The 21,742-nt window shown below is 62.7% G+C and overlaps 1 protein-coding gene across 4 annotated transcripts in view; it reads left to right on the forward strand.

The window, feature by feature from the left end:
- Window positions 1–21,450, forward strand: part of Septin9 (septin 9) — a 144,251-nt gene extending 122,801 nt beyond the window's left edge. For all 4 annotated transcript variants that reach the window (XM_026404735.2, XM_026404738.2, XM_026404737.2 and 1 more), the window contains 9 exons: window positions 12,130–12,321; window positions 13,177–13,305; window positions 13,582–13,663; window positions 14,011–14,148; window positions 15,742–15,859; window positions 16,551–16,646; window positions 16,846–16,942; window positions 19,681–19,732; window positions 19,881–21,450. In XM_026404735.2, the coding sequence (XP_026260520.2) occupies window positions 12,130–12,321; window positions 13,177–13,305; window positions 13,582–13,663; window positions 14,011–14,148; window positions 15,742–15,859; window positions 16,551–16,646; window positions 16,846–16,942; window positions 19,681–19,732; window positions 19,881–20,013 (1,037 nt within the window). In that variant the 3' untranslated portion in view covers window positions 20,014–21,450. The remainder of the gene's footprint in view (window positions 1–12,129; window positions 12,322–13,176; window positions 13,306–13,581; window positions 13,664–14,010; window positions 14,149–15,741; window positions 15,860–16,550; window positions 16,647–16,845; window positions 16,943–19,680; window positions 19,733–19,880) is intronic.
- The last annotated feature ends 292 nt before the right edge of the window (window positions 21,451–21,742 follow it).

The following is a 21,742-nucleotide window of genomic DNA, read 5'->3' on the forward strand; positions in this document are numbered from 1 at the left end:
GTTAAAATATTTATTTTTAGTTTTCGGTGGACACAACATCTTCATTTTATGGTTATGTGGTGCTGAGGATGGAACCCAGGGCCCCAGGCATGGCAGGCGAGCGCTCCACCTCTGAGCCCCAGCGCCAGTGCCTCTGTTAATTTCTATTTCTCTTTAATTGTAGCTGTTTCTCTGAGGTTTGCTCCCACAACGTGGAGGACTTGGGGTGCCGGTGGGAGGTGTGGAGTGGCCATTTGGGTCTGCAGTGGGGTCCTGGACGCCGACTTCTAGCTTCCTCTGCTGGCTCAGGGCAGGCCGTGTCAGAAAGGGGAAGTGGGAGTCGTGTGTATTCCCTGCAGGAGATCTGCAGGCGCTGGGCACGGGTGGGTGGGCTGTTGCAGTGTGAGACAGGAAGTGGGTGGGCGGGGCGGGTGGGTTTGGCCTGCTCTGCCTCAGAAGGCCTGGGACAGTGACTTTGCTGATTGTCTCCCCCAGGCCAGCCTCAGTCCAGGGCAGGAGCGGCCTTCCTGGGGGAGGATGTGAGCACAGGAGGGGGCGGGGCGGCCCACTGGTCTCCAGGGCTGGGCACCCTGCTATAGTGTTTCTGGAATGTTCTGTGCATCTCAGGCACAAAAGGTAAACTCTAGAAGAAACGAGAGCCCAGGTCACTCTAAACGCCCCCCTGGTGTGCAGAGCAAAGCCCTCTCCCTTTGGCTAGGCCGCCAGGGTCTGCCTTCCTGGGCTGTGTGCGGCTGCGTCCTCTTCAGGGACTGGACTCTCCAGCCAACTTGGAAGGCCCACTGGGCACAGCCTCAGGAAGGCCACGGCCCCTCCCCCTCCTCCTCCTCTGTCCCTCCTGGTTCCTGGGAGAAATTACCATATGAATGTGGCTCCTTCCCGGAGCCTGGGCTGAAAGGGGACCGGGAGGGGACTGGCTCCCACCCTCCCGGGCCTCCAGGTCCCCGCACTGACTGCAAAATCCGGCCACAGCCTCCGTCGCCATCGTCGGCAGGTTCCCAGAGGTTGCCCCAGAGGTCGCTGCTTGAATCCCACGTAGGTAAACCCGGGCGGCCCTGGTCCTGCGGGGTGGAGGGGACGCGGCCGGGAGGGTCCCGCCGCAGGCCCCAGAGCCCCTCATTGAGCTGACTTTGCTGCGGTGTTTGCTGATTTCAAGACACAGCCAGTTGCCATAGGAATGTGGCCCCTGCGACGGGCCTGGGCCCACGATGGACGTGAAGCGCTGTGCCCCGTGGGCCCCGCGTCAGGCCTGAGGCCCGGGGTGCCTGCCTGTGGCCCAGCGCGTGCAGGTCAGGGCCCCATGGACATGGGCGCTCCACTGCCCTGGCCGCGCCTCACCTGGGCTGGTGACCACCCCTCCCGCGGGGGGTCCTCCCAGGTCGTGAGGGCTGTGGGGGAGGCGGGCCCAGGTGAGGCCCTGGCCCACTGCCCGCAGCCCCGAGCCCCACGTTGGTGTGGGAGGATTAGGGCCCAGCCAGGCCGCCCATTCTCCGCCCCGCCCCACCCCCTGGCCATTTCCTGAACATGTCCTCAGCGGCCCCCGCCCCAGCCGCCCCAGGAAGCCCTTCCATCCTTCCCTGCGCCTCTGCTCTGGGCTCCAGCAGATGATGGAAACCGGAAATTGTTAGCATCTCATTCATATGCTGCCACACACACGGCAGCCGTGGGAAAGGACACTGGCCAGCACCCAGCCGGCCCGCAGGCCAGGAGGGAGCAGGGGCACCTGGGCTCGCTGGGGAGCCGCGGCCGCCCTGGGGCGCTCTAGGAAGGGAGGTGCCCAGGAGAGCGCAGCCGGCTGACCCACCACTCATTTGCAGCTTCCTGGTAGGTGTTTGGGGGGTGTGAGGCTTTGTGCTCTCAGTCAGACAGACCCGGCAGACAGACAGACCCTGCAGACGGACCCCCGGGTGCCGCAGCCAGCAGGGGAGGCCCAGGAACAAGCGGCCGCTCACTGAGCAGGGCCCCAGAACAGAGAGACCCTGCGGTCCGCAGCTCTGGGAAGACAAGAGGCAGTTCCCAGGAGCAGCAGGGGAGAGAATGTTCTGGGCAGGGAGGCTGTGTGGAGCCTTGTTCGAAGGGCTGAGAGGGAGCCAGGGAGGCTGCGCTCCTGTGGCTCTGGAGAGCGGACACGGACACGGGTCGGGCATTTTACTAACAAAGAGCATTGGCTGAGGGGGCTCAGTGCTGTACCCTTTGTCAACATCTGACCTGATCCTCGTCATCTCCCGGCACACATATTATCCCATTTCACACATAAGAACGTGGAGGCACAGAGAAGTTGGGTTGCTGGCTCGGGGTCACACAGCTTGTCAGTGGAACAGAATTCTGGAGCCCAGGACTCCGCTGCCCTAGCCACGGTGGACATCAGTCACAGTAGCAAGGAGGGAAAGGGTCACCTTAGTTGTAAGTATCCAACGCCAGAGCACCAGGAAGTCCCCTGGGTTGACTGGGACAGTGCCTCAGGGGATGGTCAGCAAGTGAGGGGACACTGGGCTGAATTGGTAGAACTGGGGGTGTTGGCAAGGGAGGAGCCTGGCTGTCAGCTGTGACCACTTATGGCTGGGGCTGCTGAGGGGAGGTGGGGAGGGGGGTGGGCTCCGGGTGGGGCTGTCCAGTTCCAGGTGCCTTTCACGTGTTGCTTTGACCAGGGCGGCGCCTGGTGCTGGGCCTGGCACGGAGGGGCCTTGGGACACGGGAGCAGAGCCACCATGGACTCGCGGAGCTGTGAGGCTGGCACTGGTGTGGGAATCTGGGTGGAGAAGTTGGTTCAGCCGTCCGGGCAGGGTGACGTCAGCGGGGAGCCAGGCCTGTCTCTGCCAGAGCTGGTGCCCATGGAGCGGGGTCAGCACGCAGGCCGGGGGGAAATTAGGGGAGAGGAGAGGCGGTCAGGAGCCCATTTCCCTGGCTTGGGGAAGGTGTGGCCCGTGTCCTCCACCTCCGGAGGACTGGCAGCTCTGCCTGGTCAGAGCCTCCAATCCAGAGGTGCGGCTCAACTTCCTACCGGGTCCGGCTGCCCACCTGCTCGTTCCTGGCTCGTGGGCGCGAGGACGTCCTGTCTGCAGCCTTTTCTCCTGAGCGTCCCAGAGGTGATGGAGGTGTCTGACTGCCCCGGCAGCGGGGGGAGAGCCTGCGGTGATGTGTTTCTGAGATTCCTTGGGTAGGCTACCTGTCCATTCACCTGTCTGCCCACCCACCTGCCCATCCACTCATACCCATCCCTCCATCCACAACCCTTCCATCCCCATCCATCCACCTACCCGATGACACGTCTACCCACTCCTCCACCTCTCCGCCCCTCGTCCACTCATTCATTCACCTCCCTCCTGCCCACTCAGCTGCCCACGTTGACCCCCCTCCTTGCCTCAGGCCTTTGGACTTGCCGAGCTCTGTGCTGGGGAACGCTTCACAGGCTCTCTCGGCCTCTGGCTCACCCACTGGCTGCTTGGCTCCCCTTGAGGGGGACTGGAGTGGCCCCGGGCGAGGGTCTTTCAGACGTGCAGGAAGCCAGCAGCCGAGCTGGGAGGTGACCCGAGGCCGGCAGGGCTGAGCCGAGGGGCCCCATAGGGAACTGATGGCAGCACCGCAGGCCACAGGCCCGTGTTCCCCGAGCTCCCCACCTGTCCTGAGGTGGGAGAGACCCACCCGGCTCTTTCAGTGGTCAGTCTGCAGCTGCTGCCACCTGGGCAGGTGACCGCCCCTACACCCACCCCTCCTGGGCCCTCTGACACAGTCGGAGGGCTGTGTGAGACCCCTTTCTCCCTCCTTAGGGGGTCTTTGGTCAGGCTCCCACTCACAGCCCAGGAATGGGCCCCTCCCTGAAGGTCCAGCCTTCAGCCCCCAGCCTCTCTGAAGTGACCTGGGCCTCGGGAAGCCTCAGGCAGTGTGGGCCCGTCTGTGCAGAAGGGACTTGCTTGGTGTCTTTGGGGAAAGGCCCTTGTCTGCTGAGGTCCTGCCAGGGGACAAACTGCGGTGCCCCTCAGACCCTGGTCTACCTGGGGTCACCTCCGGCCGTGGGGTCACCTCAGGCCGGTCTCACCACGGGGCTCTGGTGTGTATCTGCTAACAGCCGCGCTGATAGGAGAGGGTTTGGGGAGAGGAGGCCCGGCCCCAGCCCCCTCCGCCTAGGGGGACATCCCTGATAAGAGGAAATTCCACCCTGTAACAAATGGCCAGTTGCCACCATTTTGCTGGCGGGGATGGGGGTGGGGTGTTGGGGACTCTCTTTTCTGAACTTTGCAGGAATCTGGATGGCAGCCTCTGGATGTGGTCAGCCTGGTGGGGGCCGGGTCTTGGGTGTGCTTTGTGGGGTGCAGCTGCTGCGTGGATTCCCTGCTCCCCGGGAGAGGCGTGGGGGGCATTCCCGTCCGGCCCCAGCTGGAGATGGGGGGCAGTGGAGAACTGAGAGGCAGAGTGGACCCCTGACACAGGAAGTCAGGGCCCCTCCGTGACTTTGGGGAAGTGCTTAGGGATGGCTGGCAGGTTGCAGCCTGTTCTGACCCAAGATTGATGTCTCAATCACAGCAGCTCCCCAGGAGGAGGGGGAGGAGGGGCCCGGAGGAGGAGGCAGAACCGAAAGGGAGCCCTCGAGGGGGTGGGAGGGGGTGGGGCCGCGCCTTGGACTTGGTCCAAATGTGACTTTGTGCACTGGGCCAGTGACACCGTCTTGGCGGGATCGCAGGCTCCTTGTGACAAAGGAGGAGGAGAGGGTTGGTGGGAAGAGCAGGGGCAGCCAGACTGGCAGTGGGAGTGGGGAAAGTGGGGCGCCTTGGGCCCCTGAACAAAGGAAGAGTTGTGTGGGGGCAGAGCCTGGCCACCCTGCCCCTCCCGGGTCCTGCCGAGGGCATGGGGCCCCTGGGGGCCTCGGCCTTCCCACACTGCCACTCCTGCTCCTGAGAAGGAGAACCCGCTCACGAAAACACATCCCTGATTTAGTTTCCAGTCCCCAACTGGGCGCAGCCTCCTGCACCGGCAGGCCCGGCTCCCTCTGGGCCTTTGTGTTGGATTTCCACACAGTCTCAGGTGGGGGCAGAGGCTCCGGTTTCTGGCTTGCCAGCTCTTAGCCGGCTCCAGGGAGACACCTCCCGCCCTGACAAAGTGAGAAGTGTGGTTCCAAGTGGAGCTACTTACCACGTTAGGTGAGCCGCAGTGTGTGAGCCGTGCGCGCTTTTACTATCCGGCCCCTGATCCTGGCCTGTGCAAATTTGCAAAATTCGCTCATTTATATTCAGTGTTTCCATCTTTAGAAAAGAACAGGAAGTCCCTTGTGACATTTACGAGGAGCTTGGGGTGGCTTGGGTCGTTCATGGGGACACGGCTCAGTGACAAGCAGAGTTGAGAACATGAGAACAGACCCCGGTTCCAGAGCCCTCCAGAGAACGGCAGTCCCACCTCTGCCCAACCCAGGCGCCAGCCTCAGAGGCCCAGGGATGCAGCCCAGCTGGCGGGAGCCCAGCCTTTCCACTCCCCTGCGCTTCTTGGACTTCTTCTCTGGCCTTTGACCTCTCGTCATTTTGTGTTCCTGTCCTTCTCCAGCCAGGGACACAAGACTACTTTGTGTGTGTTGATAAAACTTCATCAAGTGCTGAAGCTTAATCCAGGGATAGATAACCCGGTTCTGTCCTAAATTCCCCTTAGGCCAAGTTGGTTTTTTAGATTGGTGGCTCATTCACAGGCCCAGGGCCCCTTTGAATTGGCCAGATATCCGTGTGTGTGTGTGTGTGTGTGTGTGTGTGTGTGTGTGTCTCCTTTGTCCATTCCCTGAAGGGTCCTTTCCCTCCATCAGCTTCTATAAGGTTGGTGACACACAGGTCCAGCACCTCTGTGACCACCTTACCTGGAAGGGACTTGCATCATCTGGAAGGCTTGGCTGATGGATCTTCAAATGCATGAATTTCGGGGGCCTGGGGATGGAGCTCGGCGCCGCAGCGCTGCGCGCCCGTGTGAGGCCAGGGGTTCCGTCCCCAGCGCCTCAGAAGAACCAACAGGCAACCTGCCTGGAGCGAATGACCATGGTGCCGTGCACCGCCTCTGTTTTCGTTCAGCCTGATCTCGAGTCTTGGGCTGGGTGTTCAGTGTCCCCCAGGCCTGGTCCTCGAGTACAGAGGTGGAGCTTTATGGAAGTGATTGGATCCTGAGGGGTCTGCCTCACCAAGGGATCAACCCATGGATGGAGTCACAGTTTAATGGCAACCTGGGATCGGGTGGAAACTAGGAGGTGGGGCCTGGTTGGGGGCGTGTCCTACCGTAGCCCCTCCCTCTCAGCGCTGCCACACCCACCCTACCCTGAGACTCTGCCTCCTCTGGGGCCAAGAGCAAAGGAACTGGCTGACCATGGACTGAAACTGAGCCCAAATGAGTCTTCCACCCATTTAGTTGTGGCTCTTGGGTATTCGGTCACAGCGATAGAGAGCGACTGACATCTGAGGCCATCTTTTGGTTTATTATTAGGAAGGAAGGAAGCGATAGATATTTACAAAACACTTAAGTTTGTGGTCCTGTCCCACTGGGGCCCGGGATGGTTTTCTCCCGTTATTGTTTATAGCTGTTGGTTTACCACCTCCTCCAGGGCAGTTCCTTCCAGGTCTGCCGCCTTGGCCTTGCACAGGTCTGGTGTCTAGCCCCCTGGCTCTCCCTGTCTCTCCTTCACCTCTTTCCTGAACTGGTTCCTGCCGGCTCCTCCCTCCACCCACTCTCCTACCAGAAGAGGGAGTCATCTGAGTTGGGCCTTTGGGTTTGGTCAGCCCGACCTGGGGTGAGCTCCTGGAGGTGCAGTTTCCAGATGAGGATGGACATTTCGCTGTCTACTTGGGCCTGGGGACTTGGCAGGCACCAGGGAGGTGAGAGAAGAGGGAGCAGCAGCTCTGGTCACCATTCCTGTGCCCTTTGACAGGGCACCGGGCCTGCTTGGCCTCCTGTTTGGGGGCCCAGAACCTCTGGTGCACCAGGGTCTGCCGTCATCAGGCTGGAGAGCTTGGGAGCACTGGCCAGCCCTTGGCGCTCAGGTGCCTTTTCTTAGAGGTCATGGAAATCCAGGTGGGAAAGCCCAGGAGAGGCCTGGGAGAGCCCACGGCCTGCAGAGCCAGCTGGGCAGGGCCTCCTGGCAGCTCTGTGCTGCTGGGCCCAGCCTGCGAGGCCCGGAGCCTGTGGCTACAGTACAGAGCGCCTGGCCCCTGGACCACCCCGCTGAGACACAGGGAGGGCTACTTCCGTCCTTCCACCCCACTCAAGGACCTGGCCTGCAGGGCTACTTGCCCCTTCAGATCCTGGCTCCACTCCCCACTATCCGTGCAGCCCCAGGCAGTGACAAAGCCTCATCAGCCTCAGTGTCCTGTCTGTGAGGGGATAGATAAGCGCCCACTCCCAGGGTGCTGGTGCCGACCCCCAAGCTCGGGAAGAACAGGAGTGAGGGTGCAGGGGTGTGGGGAGATGCCCAAGGCTGAGCCTGGGCCTGGAGACTTGGCAGGCACCGGGGAGGTGAGAGAAGAGGGAGCAGCAGCTCTGGTCACCATTCCTGTGCCCAGGTCACGGCCACCTTTAAGAAGTCCCTCTGCAGGGGACCGGGGTCATCTCGTGTTTATGGGGTGTGACATCCTTTCTGCAGTCGGGTGCTCCGCGGGGCTCACTGCAGGCCAGGCAGCTGCAGGCAGATGATGTCCCTGGCAGCCTTGCCCACAGTCCCTGGGGGTGATCTCCAGGAGGCGGTTGCCTCTCCTGTGTGGCCTCTCCTGTGTGCCCTCTCCTGTGTGCCCCGCTGCTGACAGAGGGCCAGCCTGCCGGAGGACGCTGGCTGCAGTGCCCCTGGAGGCCTGGCAGGTGAGTGAGAGGCTGTCTCTGGGTGCAGTGTCCCCACTGCCCTGACATTTGGTGGGCCCTGCAGGTGTCCGGGGCAGGCTGGCTTTGTGTTCTGCTGCCCTCCGCGGGCAGTTATTGAGCATGGTGTGGGCCGTGTCTGGGGGGAGGCTCCCGGGTTTGCAGGGGTTGCATGCCTGGGCGTGAGACAGGGCAAAGGCGTCACCCTGGTTGTCACCCTGCAGCTTCTAGATGTTTCCTTGGAGCCGAGGCTGTTGCCCGACAGAGCTGCCTCTGCGTTTGGCCCCTGGGGCTGTGTGGACAGGAGGCTTGTGGACTCCCCTGGGATTCAGAGCAGCCAGACCAGCAGGGGCGGGAGGGCGTCCCCTGGTGCTGGTTCCCAGGTCTGGCCTGCAAGCCTGCTGGCATGGGGTGCGAGACCCCAGAAGGCCTGGAGTTTCCTGCCCCTGGGCACCTCTGCCAGGCGTGTGGCCCACAGCCCTCCCCACTACAGGGGTGACTCGATTGTGCCGTCCTTGGTGGGCGCTGGGGTGGGGGCAGGTGGGACTGGCCCGGGCTCCACTGATGGCAGCCGCCTTCTCTTCAAGTTGGACCCGCCTTAGACTCTGGGAAAACAGGTGCCTGGGGAGGGAGGGAGCGGCAGGTGGGCCTGAGAGCAGAACGGGAACCTACAGAGAGACCCTGTCAAAATCTGCACCGGCACCTCTGGCTGGTCACCACCCGAGACGCCCTTGCTGGGAGGTGACAGGCTGCTTGCAGGGACGGGGCTTGGCAGCACGTCGGGCCTGAGTGTTGGCACGTGAGCCTCAGCTGTCCTCTGCCCCGTCAGCTGGCTGGTGTGGTCCAGCTCTGTGGTCCAGCTCCGCTAGAGATGCCTCCTGCCCCTCCGCCACCCCTCAGGTGTAGTTCCAGGCGTTTATTCTCAGCCTCGTGCAGCCATCACCTCTGTCTACTTCTAGAATTTTCTCACCTCATATTCCATACTCAGAAAGTACCTCCCTCCCCCCAGCCGCTGGCAACGTGAATCTGCTTTCCATCTTTCGAGTCACCCGTGGGGGACGATTTGTGTGCGTGGAGGGACGAGCCACGCAGCTTGGTTGTTTCCACCGAGAGTGGTGTCTCTGGGGCCACCCAGGTGTGGCACTGGCCAGTGCTCTCTTCCTCTCTGTGGCTGGGGAAGCTCCATTGCAGGGATTTGCCACATGTCATTGATCCATGGAGGGGCACTCACCCACTGAGCCGCACCGCAGCCCTTTTATTTTTACTTTGAAACAGGGTCTTGCTAAGTTGCTGAGGCTGGCCTCAAGCTTGCGATCCTCTGTCTCAGCCTCCAGAGTTGCTGGGATCACAGGCGTGTGTCACGGTGCTGGGCTAGATGTTTCTTGGGTAATTGCTTTGTGCTCCTCCCTGGTCTGAGGGTTGGGGATACCCCTGAATGAGCCACAGCCTTGGGCTTCCAGGAGCTTGGAGATGACGGGTATTGGGAAACGTGCAGCCTGCTCCCCAGGCCTAGGGTCGTGGTCTGTTTGGGGACTGGGTATCCAACATGCATCACGGAGGGAATGTGAGCTTTCAGGGTGATGGACTCAGTCCAGGCCTCTTTGGCCTGACCATTTCCAGTGGTGTTTTGGGGGTGGGGGACGCCTCCCCAGTTTGTAAAAGAGGGCTGGGCTAGGATTTGGCGCTGGCCAGTTTAGTTGTCGTGGGAGGCATGTAGCTATTTAAATTAGTTAAATTAAAAAGCAGTTCCTCGTCGGACTTGCCATTTGCAGGGCTAGAAGTCACGTGTGAACACACTGTGGCAGAGCCTCAAAAATTAAAAATAGAGCTGCCGTGGGAGCCAGCAGCTCTACCCCACTGCTGGGCGCGGACCCAGGAGAGTCGGAGCAGCGTGCCCAAGAGCCGTCTGCCACAGCGTGGTGCCCAGCGGCAGCTCTGATGGCCACATGGAATGCGGTCTGTACATATGAAGAACATCATGTGGCCCCAGAAAGGAAGGGGATTTCTGCATGTGCTGCAGCGTGGGTGCACATTGAGGGTGTTGTGCAGTGACACAGGCCCATTTCAAAGGACACAAAGTACTGTGCGATTTCCACTGACCCAGGCTCCCTAGAGCCGTCACATTTGTAGAGACAAGAGAGAGGGGTGGGGGTCCAGGGGCTGCGGGAGTGGGGAGCTGTTCTCCCATGGACACAGGGTCTTGTTGAGGTTAGTTGCTCTCGACACTGGTTAGGATGGCAGACTTCTAAGTCGTGGCTCCGTATTGCCTGGGGTTGTACCAGGTGGGTCCAGAGTGGTGGTGAGCACGGGCCATGGGTGGGTGGACTCTGTCCCCGTCCAGCCGCTGCAGCACCCCAAGAGCGAGGGTGCTGTTCCTGGAGTGTCCCAGGGCCAGCGTTTCCTGCCTCCCCTGCGCCCCCCTAGCCAGGCAGGTGTGGGGGAGGGGCCTCCTGGGCGCCTCTGGCGGAGGATGCCTCCTAGGAGGGGGCTGCAGGAACGTGCAGGCCAGAGGCTTCCCCAAGAGAGCGAGGCTGGGGCTCTTTCTTGCTTTTATTATTATTTCTCAGCAGGACCCTGGTGGGCAGGATGTTTGGCTTGGTCTGAATTTCTGCAGTGGACGTTGGTGCCTGTGGAGGGGGCCCGCTGGAGCCCGGGAGGACCCTTCCTCGCCGCAGCGGGAGAGTTCAGGGGGCACCCTCCCCCTGCGCACTGCCAGCGAGGGGGCCGTGGGGTGGGGGCTGGCCCCCGCCTGGGCAAAATGGCTCCCAGACCCACAGACAGATGGAAGCAATTTCGAGTCACGTGGGCGAGGCTGCACGGCTGCCCCACCAGGCAGGCCCCACGGCTGTCTCCAGGAAGCAGCCCAAAGCCACAGGTTCTGGGGCCAGATGCAGCGCTGAGTCTTTGTTTATTTAAAGATCCTGGAAGCCCAGGAGGACCTTTCTGAGCAGGGAGCAGAAGCCCCTGCTGGAAGCCTCCGGGCTTTTCCCTGGCCGGGGTGGGCACAGGCAGCCTGGCGCCTGGGGCTGGGGCAGCAGCCTGGCTCCAGGGGCTGCCTTTGTTGGGGATGGTGCTTGGGAATGGAGACGGTGGCCCTCGGCAGCTCCTGGCAGTCTGACATGCATTCTGCTCTTTCCTTGTGTCCTGGATTCCGTGAAGTCGATTATTGGGCCCAGCAGAGGCTGAGAGTCAGGGAAGGACCTGCGTGTGAGGATGACCGCTCACGCCCCCTTCCTGGACTGACTTGGGAAGCCACTCGTCCTCCGTCTCTTCCCCACCGTGGCCTGGGGAGGGTTGGGGAAGAGATGCTGGCCTCAGAGCTTGTAGCTGGGGACGTGGGGGCTCAGCCCAGTGGGTGAGGTTGGCTGAAGGACAGTTTAACCAAAGCCTGCTCATGTCCCTCGGTCCTGGAAGCCTGTCCCCTCTGTCTTCCCTGTGGCCACCCCTGGTCAGCGTCCTGGTGTCCTGGGGGAGGAGGCATCAGATGGGCCGTGTGGTCCTTTCCTTTGAGCCCAGGGTGCTCTGGAAAGAGCCGGGGGAGCTGGGCCTTCTCTGGGAAGAAGGACTGGGCAGATTGTCCTCCTCAGTGCCCTCAGGGGGTGGGCAGTCCCTGAACCAGCTCGGTCAGGGAAGGGGACCTAGGGCAGCCGGAGCTGGGTGCCAGGGCAGTGCTACGCAGTGGGTAGTGGGTGTCTCACCTGGTGGGCACCCCCCGCGCCTGCCCACCTGTGATGGGGTGTGTCTGGAGTGGACAGCCCTGCACGCTCCCGCTGGCTGTGAGCTCCTGGGGTGCCCAGTGACCACCTTCAGGCGTCCTCCCCGACCCCAGCCTCTGACCCACAGAATGGACTCTTACACAGAGAGGCCTGTCTGACCTGTGGGTGAGGAGCACCTGGGGCCAGGCACTACCTGGGTGGTCACCTGGGCCAGGTGGGGGCAGGCGCAGGCAGCCCTGGGCACTCTGCCGCCGCATCCCACCCCACCCCTGGGCTGCTGGTGGGTACCCAGAGTGGACACACCTTCACGAGGCCAGGCCAGGATGGAGCAATGCTGACCCTCTGTTGCCCAGAGGACCCCCAGGGGTCCCCAAGCCTGAGGCCAAGGAGAGGGGACCAAGTGCTTGCTGCCTGGCGCCTGACGGCAGGGGAGGCCCCATTTGGCACAGTGGGCACTGGGGGGGGTGCTGAATGCCAAGAGCTGGCTGTGGCCTGTGGGTGACACTGGGACAAGGGCTGGCCTCTGAGTCTCGGTTTTCGTCTGAGAACAGGCCTGGGGGTGGGAGGCCTGGGGACACCCCAGCACCGACACCTCTGCTCTCCTCAGTCCCCGAGGCAGCTCCCGGCAGCGCTGGCAACATGGCCGACTCCTCCAGGGACGCCGCCCTCAAGCAGGCCGCAGCCACGCGGAACGAGAAGGCCCCCGTGGAGTTCGGCTACGTGGGCATCGACTCGATCCTGGAGCAGATGCGGAGGAAGGCCATGAAGCAGGGCTTCGAGTTCAACATCATGGTGGTGGGTGAGTCCCGCGCCCGCCCGTCGCCCCAGGCCCACGCGGGAACCCGCCAGCCCGCACGTGCGTCCCTCTGTAAAGTGGTGGCAGCTCTGGCCAGTGGCCTGTGTGCTCACGGGTGCCTGGGAGGAGGCCCCAGCTCCCGCCAGCTCCCTCCATTAAGAGCCCTGGTAAGAGGGGTAAGCAGTGGCTCTGGGGCCGTGACGTCCGCGTGCCTTCTGCTGCCTGTCCCCTGGCTGGAGGCTTCCCCGTGGCCTGACAGCCTGCCTGGGGAGTGGGGTGTGGGGGTGTCGCAGGGGGAGGTCACTGATCGGGGGACCCCAGCAGGGTGCAGGCTGGGTGTGATGGGCGGCCTCTTGTGCCTGAGGGCTTGGGGCTCCGTGGGGTCTCCCAGGAGCCCGTGGGGGTTGCCCGGCTTCTCAGGTGGGAACAAGCCCATCTCAGCACGGGGGCCCTGCTGCTTCATGGGGCAGCAGGAGGGGTCTGGGAAGTGCACCCCAAGCTCAGGCCTAACCAAGCACAAGTCTGGTGGGCTTCCCCTCTGCCCTGGGGAGCCACCTGCCCAGGTCTGTGTGCACCGGCCCCTACCTACCTCTGGGCCTTGGCATCTGTATTTGGTGAGGCCTCCCTGGACTCTCTCGGGGCCTGGGTGGCCACCTCAGGAAGGGACTCTGGCTGAGTTGACGAGGCCCTGGAGCCCGGCTGTGGGGGTTCACATGTCACTGGACACTCTGGGGAGGAGGAATTCCCGCCCACTTGGCAGGGACGCTGCAGGGTGCTGTGAGCCTGGCGTCCCTGTGTCCCGTGCTGGGAACCGTCTCCCCAGAGAGCCTGCCAACCTACCTCTGGTTCTCCTCCCAGGGCAGAGCGGCTTGGGGAAGTCCACCTTAATCAACACCCTCTTCAAATCCAAGATCAGCCGGAAGTCGGTGCAGCCCCCCTCCGAGGAGCGCATCCCCAAGACCATCGAGATCAAATCCATCACACACGGTCAGCACCGCAGCCTGGGCCCGGCAGCAGGGCCCCTTCCGCAGGGACTTGCTGTGACAGCCCTGGGCGTGTGGAGATGAGTGGTGTGGGATGAGTGGTGTGCACCCCTGCAGGCGGAGTGGGGGGTCACCCAGGTCACCACCAGCTTCCTTGCCTGAGGTCCATCTCCCCAGTGCCACCTTGTCTGCCACCACTGCCCACGGGGGACCCCGGGGTGACCAGGCAACCCGAGGGTCCTGGTCTCCCCTCTGAGCCTGGGGTGCTGTGTTCCTGCAGATATCGAGGAGAAGGGCGTCCGGATGAAGCTGACGGTAATCGACACGCCGGGCTTTGGGGACCACATCAATAACGAGAACTGGTGAGCCTCCCGGGGGGCAGTGAGGCCTGGGGTCTGAGAGCTGGGGAGCCGTTCTGGGAGTGGGCCCCGGGGTCAGAACCCTGAGGACTCTGTGGCCAGGTCGAGGGCTGGTCCCTTCGGGCCTGATGTGCCTATAACGCCCGTCCTGGGGTCTGAAAACTGCGGATCAGTCACCATGGGAATCTTGACCCCCCCCCCCCAGGTGAAAGGTCAGCATGGGCACGCTGGGCAGGGAGTTGTAAGATCAGGGTGCCCCACGTCCCCGGGTGTGACAGGAAGGTGGGGGTCCCTGACTGCCTGTCGGGGCCTGGAGAGGGTCCTGCGTGCTGACCTGGGTCTCCACGCAGCTGGCAGCCGATCATGAAGTTCATCAACGAACAGTACGAGAAGTACCTGCAGGAGGAGGTCAACATCAACCGGAAGAAGCGCATCCCGGACACGCGCGTCCACTGCTGCCTCTACTTCATCCCTGCCACAGGCCACTCGTACGTCCTGGTCATGCCCCATGAGCTGGGGTGGGTGCCCCAGGTCCCGTGGCCCCAGGGCTGCCCGCACGGTCTGTCCACCCTGCTGCCAGGCACAGAGGGGCCACGTCAGGGACCGTGATTGGCTGCTGGGATGTGAGGGGTCTGTGCCCTGTTCCTGGGGAGTTGAGCAGCTGATCCAGCTGTTTCAGGCTCTGGCTGGGACCCAGCTGGGCACTGGGCTTGGTCCCCGTCCCCTTACCAGCACCTATCCCAGGAGGCAGGGTGACCCTTGGCCATCTTTGCTCTGACTCAGGCCCCAAAGCTATCCCAGAACCTAGCGGTTGGTCTTGGCTAGAGCCACCTGGGTGAGGGCTGTTTCCTGCCGGTTCTGTCCCTACCAGAGGTCAGTGAGGCTGGGAAGCCCTGGGTGCTCTGCCAGGTCCCACTCCACCTCACAGACCTACGTCCTCAGCTTCTCTGACCGCCAGCCCCGGAACGTGGTGCATCCTGTTTCCTGACGGGTCGGGGTGAGGGGAAGAGGCCTGTTCTGGGACGCTGTGGGCAGCAGGAGCAGTGGAGGTGGCTTGTTGGCCAGGGAGAGCTGGGTTCTGAACCCCAATGGGGGGCCTGGGGTCCTCCTATCCACTGCAGCCAGCATCGTGGCTCTCTGGCTACTCCGGGCTCCCTCCCACACCCCCGTTTCCTGGTTGCAGGAAGACCTGGTGGGAGGGCAGCCAGCCTCAGCCTGGGGTCTGGTGGGAAAGCCCAGCCTGAGTCCCTGAGCCTAAGTCCCAGGAGCTGTCCCCTGGGGCCCAGCCTGAGTCCATCGGAAACAGGACTCTGCCCCCAGGGAGCAGCCTGGCAGGATTCCCCAGGACCCAGCATTGCCCCCTGCGGCAGAGCAGCTCAGCTGGGTCCCAGGGCAGCTGATCCAGCTGTTTCAGGCTCTGGCTGAGACCCAGAAGGGAGAGCTAAGGGTGCTTCTCTGGAGAAGACCCTCTGGACTGGGACCCTAGCTGGGCACTGGGCTTGGTCCCCGTCCCCTCACCAGCACCCATCCCAGGGGACAGGGGTGACCTTGGCCATCTTTGCTCTGACTCTGCCTGGATCCCTGCTCTGGCCTGACTGTGACTTATTACTGCTCCAGTGGGGACGTGACGCCCACTCCTCAGGGCTTGCCAGCCCCCACCTCCATCCATGCCTTTCCCCACCTGAGACCCAGGCTCACCAGGCCAGGTGCCCTGCGGAGCAGCCAGCCTCAGGGCTCAGAGCTGCTGGACGCTGGCTCCCATCCTCCCCCTTGTCCCCGCCAGGGAAACCCCTGGCCATCTGGGCAGGGGCAGCTCCTCCACGTGGACCTGTCCAGGGCAGCTGGGCTCTGGGAACCTCGTGGACGAGGTTGCTGGGAGCTGGCCTCACCCTCAGTGGTGCTGTCGGGGACCTGCCCTGCCCCTCCCGTGCCCTGCACTCACCACTTGGTCCTCATCAGTGTGGACCCACTGGACAGCCCCAGCTGGCAGTCCGTCAGCTCCTCCCCAGGCCTGGCGATGAGGCCTCCCTCAGTCCCCTGCCGCAGGGCAGCCGAGTCTCACCCGCTTCCTTCCGTCTTAGCCTCAGGCCCCTGGACATTGAGTTCATGAAGCGCCTAAGCAAGGTGGTCAACATCGTCCCCGTCATTGCCAAGGCCGACACACTGACCCTGGAGGAGAGGGTCTACTTCAAACAGCGGGTAGGACGCTCCGCCTCCACCTGGCCCCCTGCTTCTTGGGGACTGGTGTTCGAGGCAGGCTGTGGGCCTGGAAGAGGCCACCCCAGCCCAGGAGGCACACAGTCATGTTGAGGTGCCCGCGCGCCAGCCTGGTGCCTGGGGAGGCCCTCCAGTCTCATCCCCAGCTCCAAGGGCCTCCATCGGGGGCCAGGTGGGGTCTTCCAGCATGCCTAGGGAAGGACAGTTCACCATGCAGAGACGCAGCTCCTGGAGGGAAAGGGACCCGCGGCCAGGTGCACGTGGAGCTCAGGGTAGATGCGACAGCTGTTCCCTAGGACATTCTCCACTGCCCATCGCATGGCTGGCGCTGCGGTCTGGGGACAGACAGTTTAACACGGCAGATGCACCGGAGGTGGCTATGACCAGGGTTTTGGCAGGAGGGGCTCAGCGACCCTGAATTCTGAGCTGGTCAGGGGAGACACAGGACAATGAGTGACCCCAGGGCCCTTGGAGGTCCACAGAATCTCAGGGCAGGCAGGTCTGCAATACCCCTCTCCTACTCAGGAGGCCACAGAAGAGATGATCAGGGTCCCGCCCCCAGAGCCTGCCCTTCACCCTGAGCCAGGGGCAGCTGGCAGCATTGAGGTCACCATACCGGCTGGTGGGCACAGCTGGCTGCAGGGTGGCTCCAGCTTGCCCCTTGGTCCCCCAGATCACCGCAGACCTGCTGTCCAACGGCATCGACGTGTACCCCCAGAAGGAGTTTGACGAGGACTCGGAGGACAGGCTGGTGAACGAGAAGTTCCGGGTGAGTGCCTCAGCCGCGGCGCTGCGCCCAGGTCCCAGGGCTTGCCGGTGGGCATGCGGGGTGGGGAGGGTCTGCCCATCCAGGGGGCCTGGCCTGAGCCCTGGGGAACTGCCTTTTGGGCTGGGCGGGGAGGGGTCCAGGCCTCAGGACTGAGCTGGCCTCTCTGAGCAGGGGACCAACCCACCCGCCCCTCCCCCAGGAGATGATCCCGTTTGCCGTGGTGGGCAGTGACCAGGAGTACCAAGTCAATGGCAAGCGGATCCTCGGGAGGAAGACCAAGTGGGGCACCATCGAAGGTACTCCCCCTCCTGGGGCCCCGGGGGAGGGGGACAATGAGTCTCTGCACCCAGGACACGTGGCCCAGGGCCACTAAAGACCGCTGTCACTCTCCTTGGCCCACGCTGAGTGCAGGCTGGTACCTTTTGAAACCCTTTATTACCTCTTCAAAGACGTCTTCTGGACAAGGTCCACACACACGTTGGTCCTGTCTGGGGCACAGCAGCTCCTCGGGGGGTGGGCCTGGACACTTCTTTCCTCTCCTTTGTTCCTTCCATACTCCTCAGCATGGAGGAGGGAGGCCTGGCTTTGCCCAAAGGCCAGGAGAGAAGGGGCAGAAAGTCTCCTTGCTGTGAGTTTGGGCAAGTCCTCCATCCTCCAGAGCCTCGGTTTTCACCATCTATAAAGTGGTACCGTGTGCCCAGAATTTAGCAAATCAAACGTCCCACAGACCACTGGAGCTTTGCAGGGAGCCGTTGGTTTAAGAAACAGGTTATAGCCAGACACAGTGGCACATGCCTGTCATCCCAGCAGCTCCGGAGGCCGAGACAGGAGGTTGGAGAGTTCAAAGCCAGCCTCAGCAACATAGTGAGGCCCCGTCTCTAAATAAAATATAAAAAGGGCCGGGATGTGGTTTGGTGGTCAAGTGCCCCTGTGTTCAATCCTTGGTACCAAAAAGGAAAAAGGAAGAAACAAGTTATAACAGGTAGCAGGCACTGGTCCTTCAGGGTGCCGGTCCTTGTTTAATCCTTGGAGCCCTTGTCACGAGGTCCCTGCACCCACCCTCCTTTCAGGAGGGTCTGCAGCGAGGGTCCCAGCCCCGAAGGCAACTCCTCTGGCCAGGGGTTCTCGTCTGCAGGAGCTCATGGGGTAGCACCAGGCCTTTCTCAGGGTCAGCACCCCGAGAACCCTGTCTGCTTGCCCTGTCCTGCCCACCCATGCCCACGCGCCCCCCACCTGAGTGCCAGCCAGTCTGGGCATCTCTAGGGTCTGCACCACGGGCTGGACCTGGTTTTCTCCCCCACTCCAGGGGAGTGGTCAGGTATTTGGGGGGCAGCTTTGGGGGGCCATCAGAACTAGGAGGCTCTGTCAGGCTTTTCCCTGGACCTCCCCTAGGCCCCTCCTCCACTTCCTCCCTTCCTCCCTGCCCACCCCCCAAACCTAGCTCCAGGAACCCTTTTACGAAAATCATGTTTTAGAGAACAGAGACGCTGGGGATCAAAAGGAGCCTTTGGGGACCTGGGAGGGGACTCTGGACATAGGCGTTCTGCTGCTGCCCCCTGGTGGCCAGCACCAGGCACTTCAGGCAGCTGCATGTCAAGACTCAGCTGAGGGACCCTCTCAGCAGCAGCCCTTCGGCACCTGTCAAGATGCTTACAGGGTAGCGATTCTCAAGCCACCCGGCTTTTATGAAGACCCTAGAGACTTCCCCAGAACATCATGGGTCCAGACCAGAGACCTTGTGAGTTGACCAGAGAACCTGCTGCTGGGTGCACCCCTGCAGGTGTGGTCACGAGGTGGTTTTTCCTGGAAGAGGAAGTGGGTTTGCAGATCACACCATGAGCTCATTTGGTCCTCGCATCTCTGAGAAGTGTGTGACACTGCTATCCCACTTTACAGATGAGGACACAGGGTCAGGGAGAGCAGAATCACAAGCCCAAGCCAGGAAACCGATCACACAGATCGGACCCGAGCTCCGGTTCCTGCCAGCTCTCAGACCCGGGAAACCAGGCTGCATGCCTCCCGTGGGGCCTGCCACAGAGCCTCCCGTGGGGCCCAGCCCTGCAGGGATGGGGTCCGGGGGGACGGCTCTTCACAGCCTGGGCCCCGCCTGCTGGCTCATCAGGCAAAACCCAGACTGTCAGCAGGGGAAGTCCTACTGCTCTGTGACCTCATCCAGGCAGACTCGAGTCCCGCCTTCCCGGGCCTGCCTTCGTGGCTACAGAAGAGGACCTTAGCTGGGCCTGCAGGGCCTGAGGAGACTGCATTGGCCACCCAGGGAGAGTAGCTTCCCTAGTCCCTCCACCAGTGCCACGCAGCCCCCACCCCTGATGACGTCACACACACCTGGCAGTGTGTGAGTTAGCCACAGCCATGAGAGGCACCTCGCTGCCGCCCACAGCGCTCCACCTGCACCAGCGTGCTCAGGGGAGCCCACAGACATGCATGTCGCCCCTGGTGGCCCCAGAAGTGAGCCCCAGCTGTGCTCACCCCTCCCCTGGGGTCCCCTTGGTCATGTCCCCTGTGCAGGAGTCCCAGGCAGTGTCTCATTTTGTTGTGCCGTTCCTGAGTTCCTGTACGGAGGGTGGCCACTGTCACAGTCTGTGTGTGCGGGCACTCGGTGCCCACTCTGTGCCTCTGTAGCTGGGGTCCGGGTTTCCTTGAAAAGCGCCCAACTCCCACCTCATCCCGCTCCCTGCACTCTAGCCCCCACCTGCCTTTAGGCTGGTGCGGGGACATCCAGCTCTTCCCAGCCATCTCCCTGGCCACCCAGGGAGCAGGGGCCTCCTATGGCTCTTGACCTGGTGGCAGGGCCATCTCCCTAATAGGCTGGACCTTCTGGGGAGCAGGGGCTGAGTTCTTCCTGCCGCCCACATCCCAGGTGCTGGGGTCAGTGCCGGGTGCTGCAGGTGCCCAGGACTCCCCCTCCCGCCCCTGTGCAGCTCCAGCCGACTGTCCGCAGAAGCTGCTCCTGGCAGCATTACTGGGTGGGGGGAGGGGGTGTCCTGCGTGACGCTGAAGCCCCGTCTCTCCCCAGTCGAGAACACCACGCACTGTGAGTTTGCCTACCTGCGGGACCTGCTCATCAGGTGAGAGCCGGGTGCCTGGTGGGCAGCAGCAGCTTGGGGAGGGAAGCATGCTCAGGGCACCAGGTGGCAGGCCCAGGGGACCCGTGGAGCGCCCAGCCATCGGGGTGGGGTGGGCAGGGGAGGCGGCCTCTGACCCCGCTCCCCGCAGGACGCACATGCAGAACATCAAGGACATCACCAGCAGCATCCACTTCGAAGCCTACCGCGTGAAGCGCCTCAGCGAGGGCAGCAGCACCCTGGCCAACGGGCTCGAGAAGGAGCCGGACGCTGAGGAGATGTAGACGCCCCCGGGACCCACCCGAGTCCCCCACGCCCCAGGCCCGCCCACTCACCCGTCTTTTTTCATATCATTCTCTCCATTTGTCACCCGTCTCCGCCCCTTTGACACACTGCCGGGTCACCCCATGTGCTCTGCACCAGCCCGAGGCCTCCGGGCACTTGGCTGGACCTCGGTCTGGTCCTGGGCCCGGGCCAGCCTCTGGCCTTCCTGAGGGCTGGGAGGGCTGGGCAGTGGGCAGAAGGGAGGGCCCCCCGGATCCAACCCCCCGCCCAGGTCCAGCTCCCGGGGGCCAGGAGAGCCACTGTCTGCCCCCTGCGCAGAGCCTGCAGAGCTGGGGGGTCTGTGCTTGGGCCAGGTCCAGGATGCAGGGATGACCACTGGGCCATACTCTGTCCCAGTGGCCATGTCCCCTGGCCCCTGTCGGAGGCTGTACCCAGGGGAGGACAGAGCCAGCAGGTGGACCTGGAGCCCCTCCTGCCCCCTACATGTCATGGGACGTGACTCAGCACCCCGCCTGCCCCTGCTCCCGAGGGGAGACTAGAGAGTTCCACAGCCCAGCTTGCCCACTGCTCAGAGGTGGCAAGTCCCCGGCTGCCCCTGCCCGCCCATGAGCCCGGAGCAGAAAGTGCCTTATCTCGGCGTCCCTGTGTGTCCCCTCTCCTCCCTTTGCCTGTGGGTGCTGCAGTGCGATCTGGTGAGGATTAAAGGACGGAGGTACCTCCACCCTGAATTTTGGGCATGTCCCGCACTCTGGTGGAGGGGTGAGGGGCGAAGTGGGGGGCCACCCTGCGGGCGCAGGAGGTGCGTTTGCACCTGTGGAGTTCGGCTTGGCCCAGATGCTCCGGCTACGCTCATGCCCCTCCTCCACCTTCACCAGCTTTGCTCCTGCTCAGCCCTCACTGCCCCAGAGACCTGGGTACACGGGGGACCACAGAGCCTGGCTGCTGGTGGTCCTCCATGTTCCTGGGCCTCTGAACCCTAGAGTCCATTTTAAAGTCCCCAGAGAGGGAGAGACAAGGGGTCAGAGATACACAGAATACACCTAGGCTGCAGAGAAAGGCTTAACCGTGACACAGCCTGGTCCCCAAGAGGGGACTGGTAGGGACCATGCACAGCTGACCTTCTGCCTCCCATTCCAGGAGAAGACAAACCCTCTGCCCCACAGTTTACATGCCAACTACCGACTTGCCAAGTTTTTGCCAAAACCAAGACTTTGAAAGTGTGCAGCCCAGGGTCCAGGACGCAGGGCCCCGCTCCCCCTCCCCAGCCCCCACGTCGCCTGGGGGGTCAGCAGCATCCCGGGCTCCGGAAGGCTTTGCTTCCTCTCTCTGTAACCAGATTTTGAACCAGATTTTGCTGGGCTGTGTTCCGTAATGGCCTTTAGCTCTGTGCCTCCTGAGAAATTCGCCTCTTTGTATAAATAACAAAAGTGTTGAAATGTATTTCCTGAAATAAATGTTTCAAATGCAAACTCAGAGGCTCCGGAGTGGAAATGTCATTTCTACCCTGAGAGTGCCCTTCTCCCGGCCTCAGGACTGGCCGGGGTCCACTGCAGGTGGACGAGGGGCTCAGGCAAGAAAAGCCAGGCCAGACTGGAACCTGGAGCTGTGGTGGGGAGCATCCTACACAAGACTTGCTGGGAGTCGGGGTCACATCAAGGTGTCTCCTGGCGCGGTCTCAGTCACACAGGGCCAGGAAGGGGTAGGACTGAGAAGCTGTCCGCTGTGGAG

The sequence above is a fragment of the Urocitellus parryii genome, chromosome 7, assembly GCF_045843805.1.
Source record: "Urocitellus parryii isolate mUroPar1 chromosome 7, mUroPar1.hap1, whole genome shotgun sequence".
In the NCBI taxonomy this organism is placed as follows: Eukaryota; Metazoa; Chordata; class Mammalia; order Rodentia; family Sciuridae; genus Urocitellus; species Urocitellus parryii.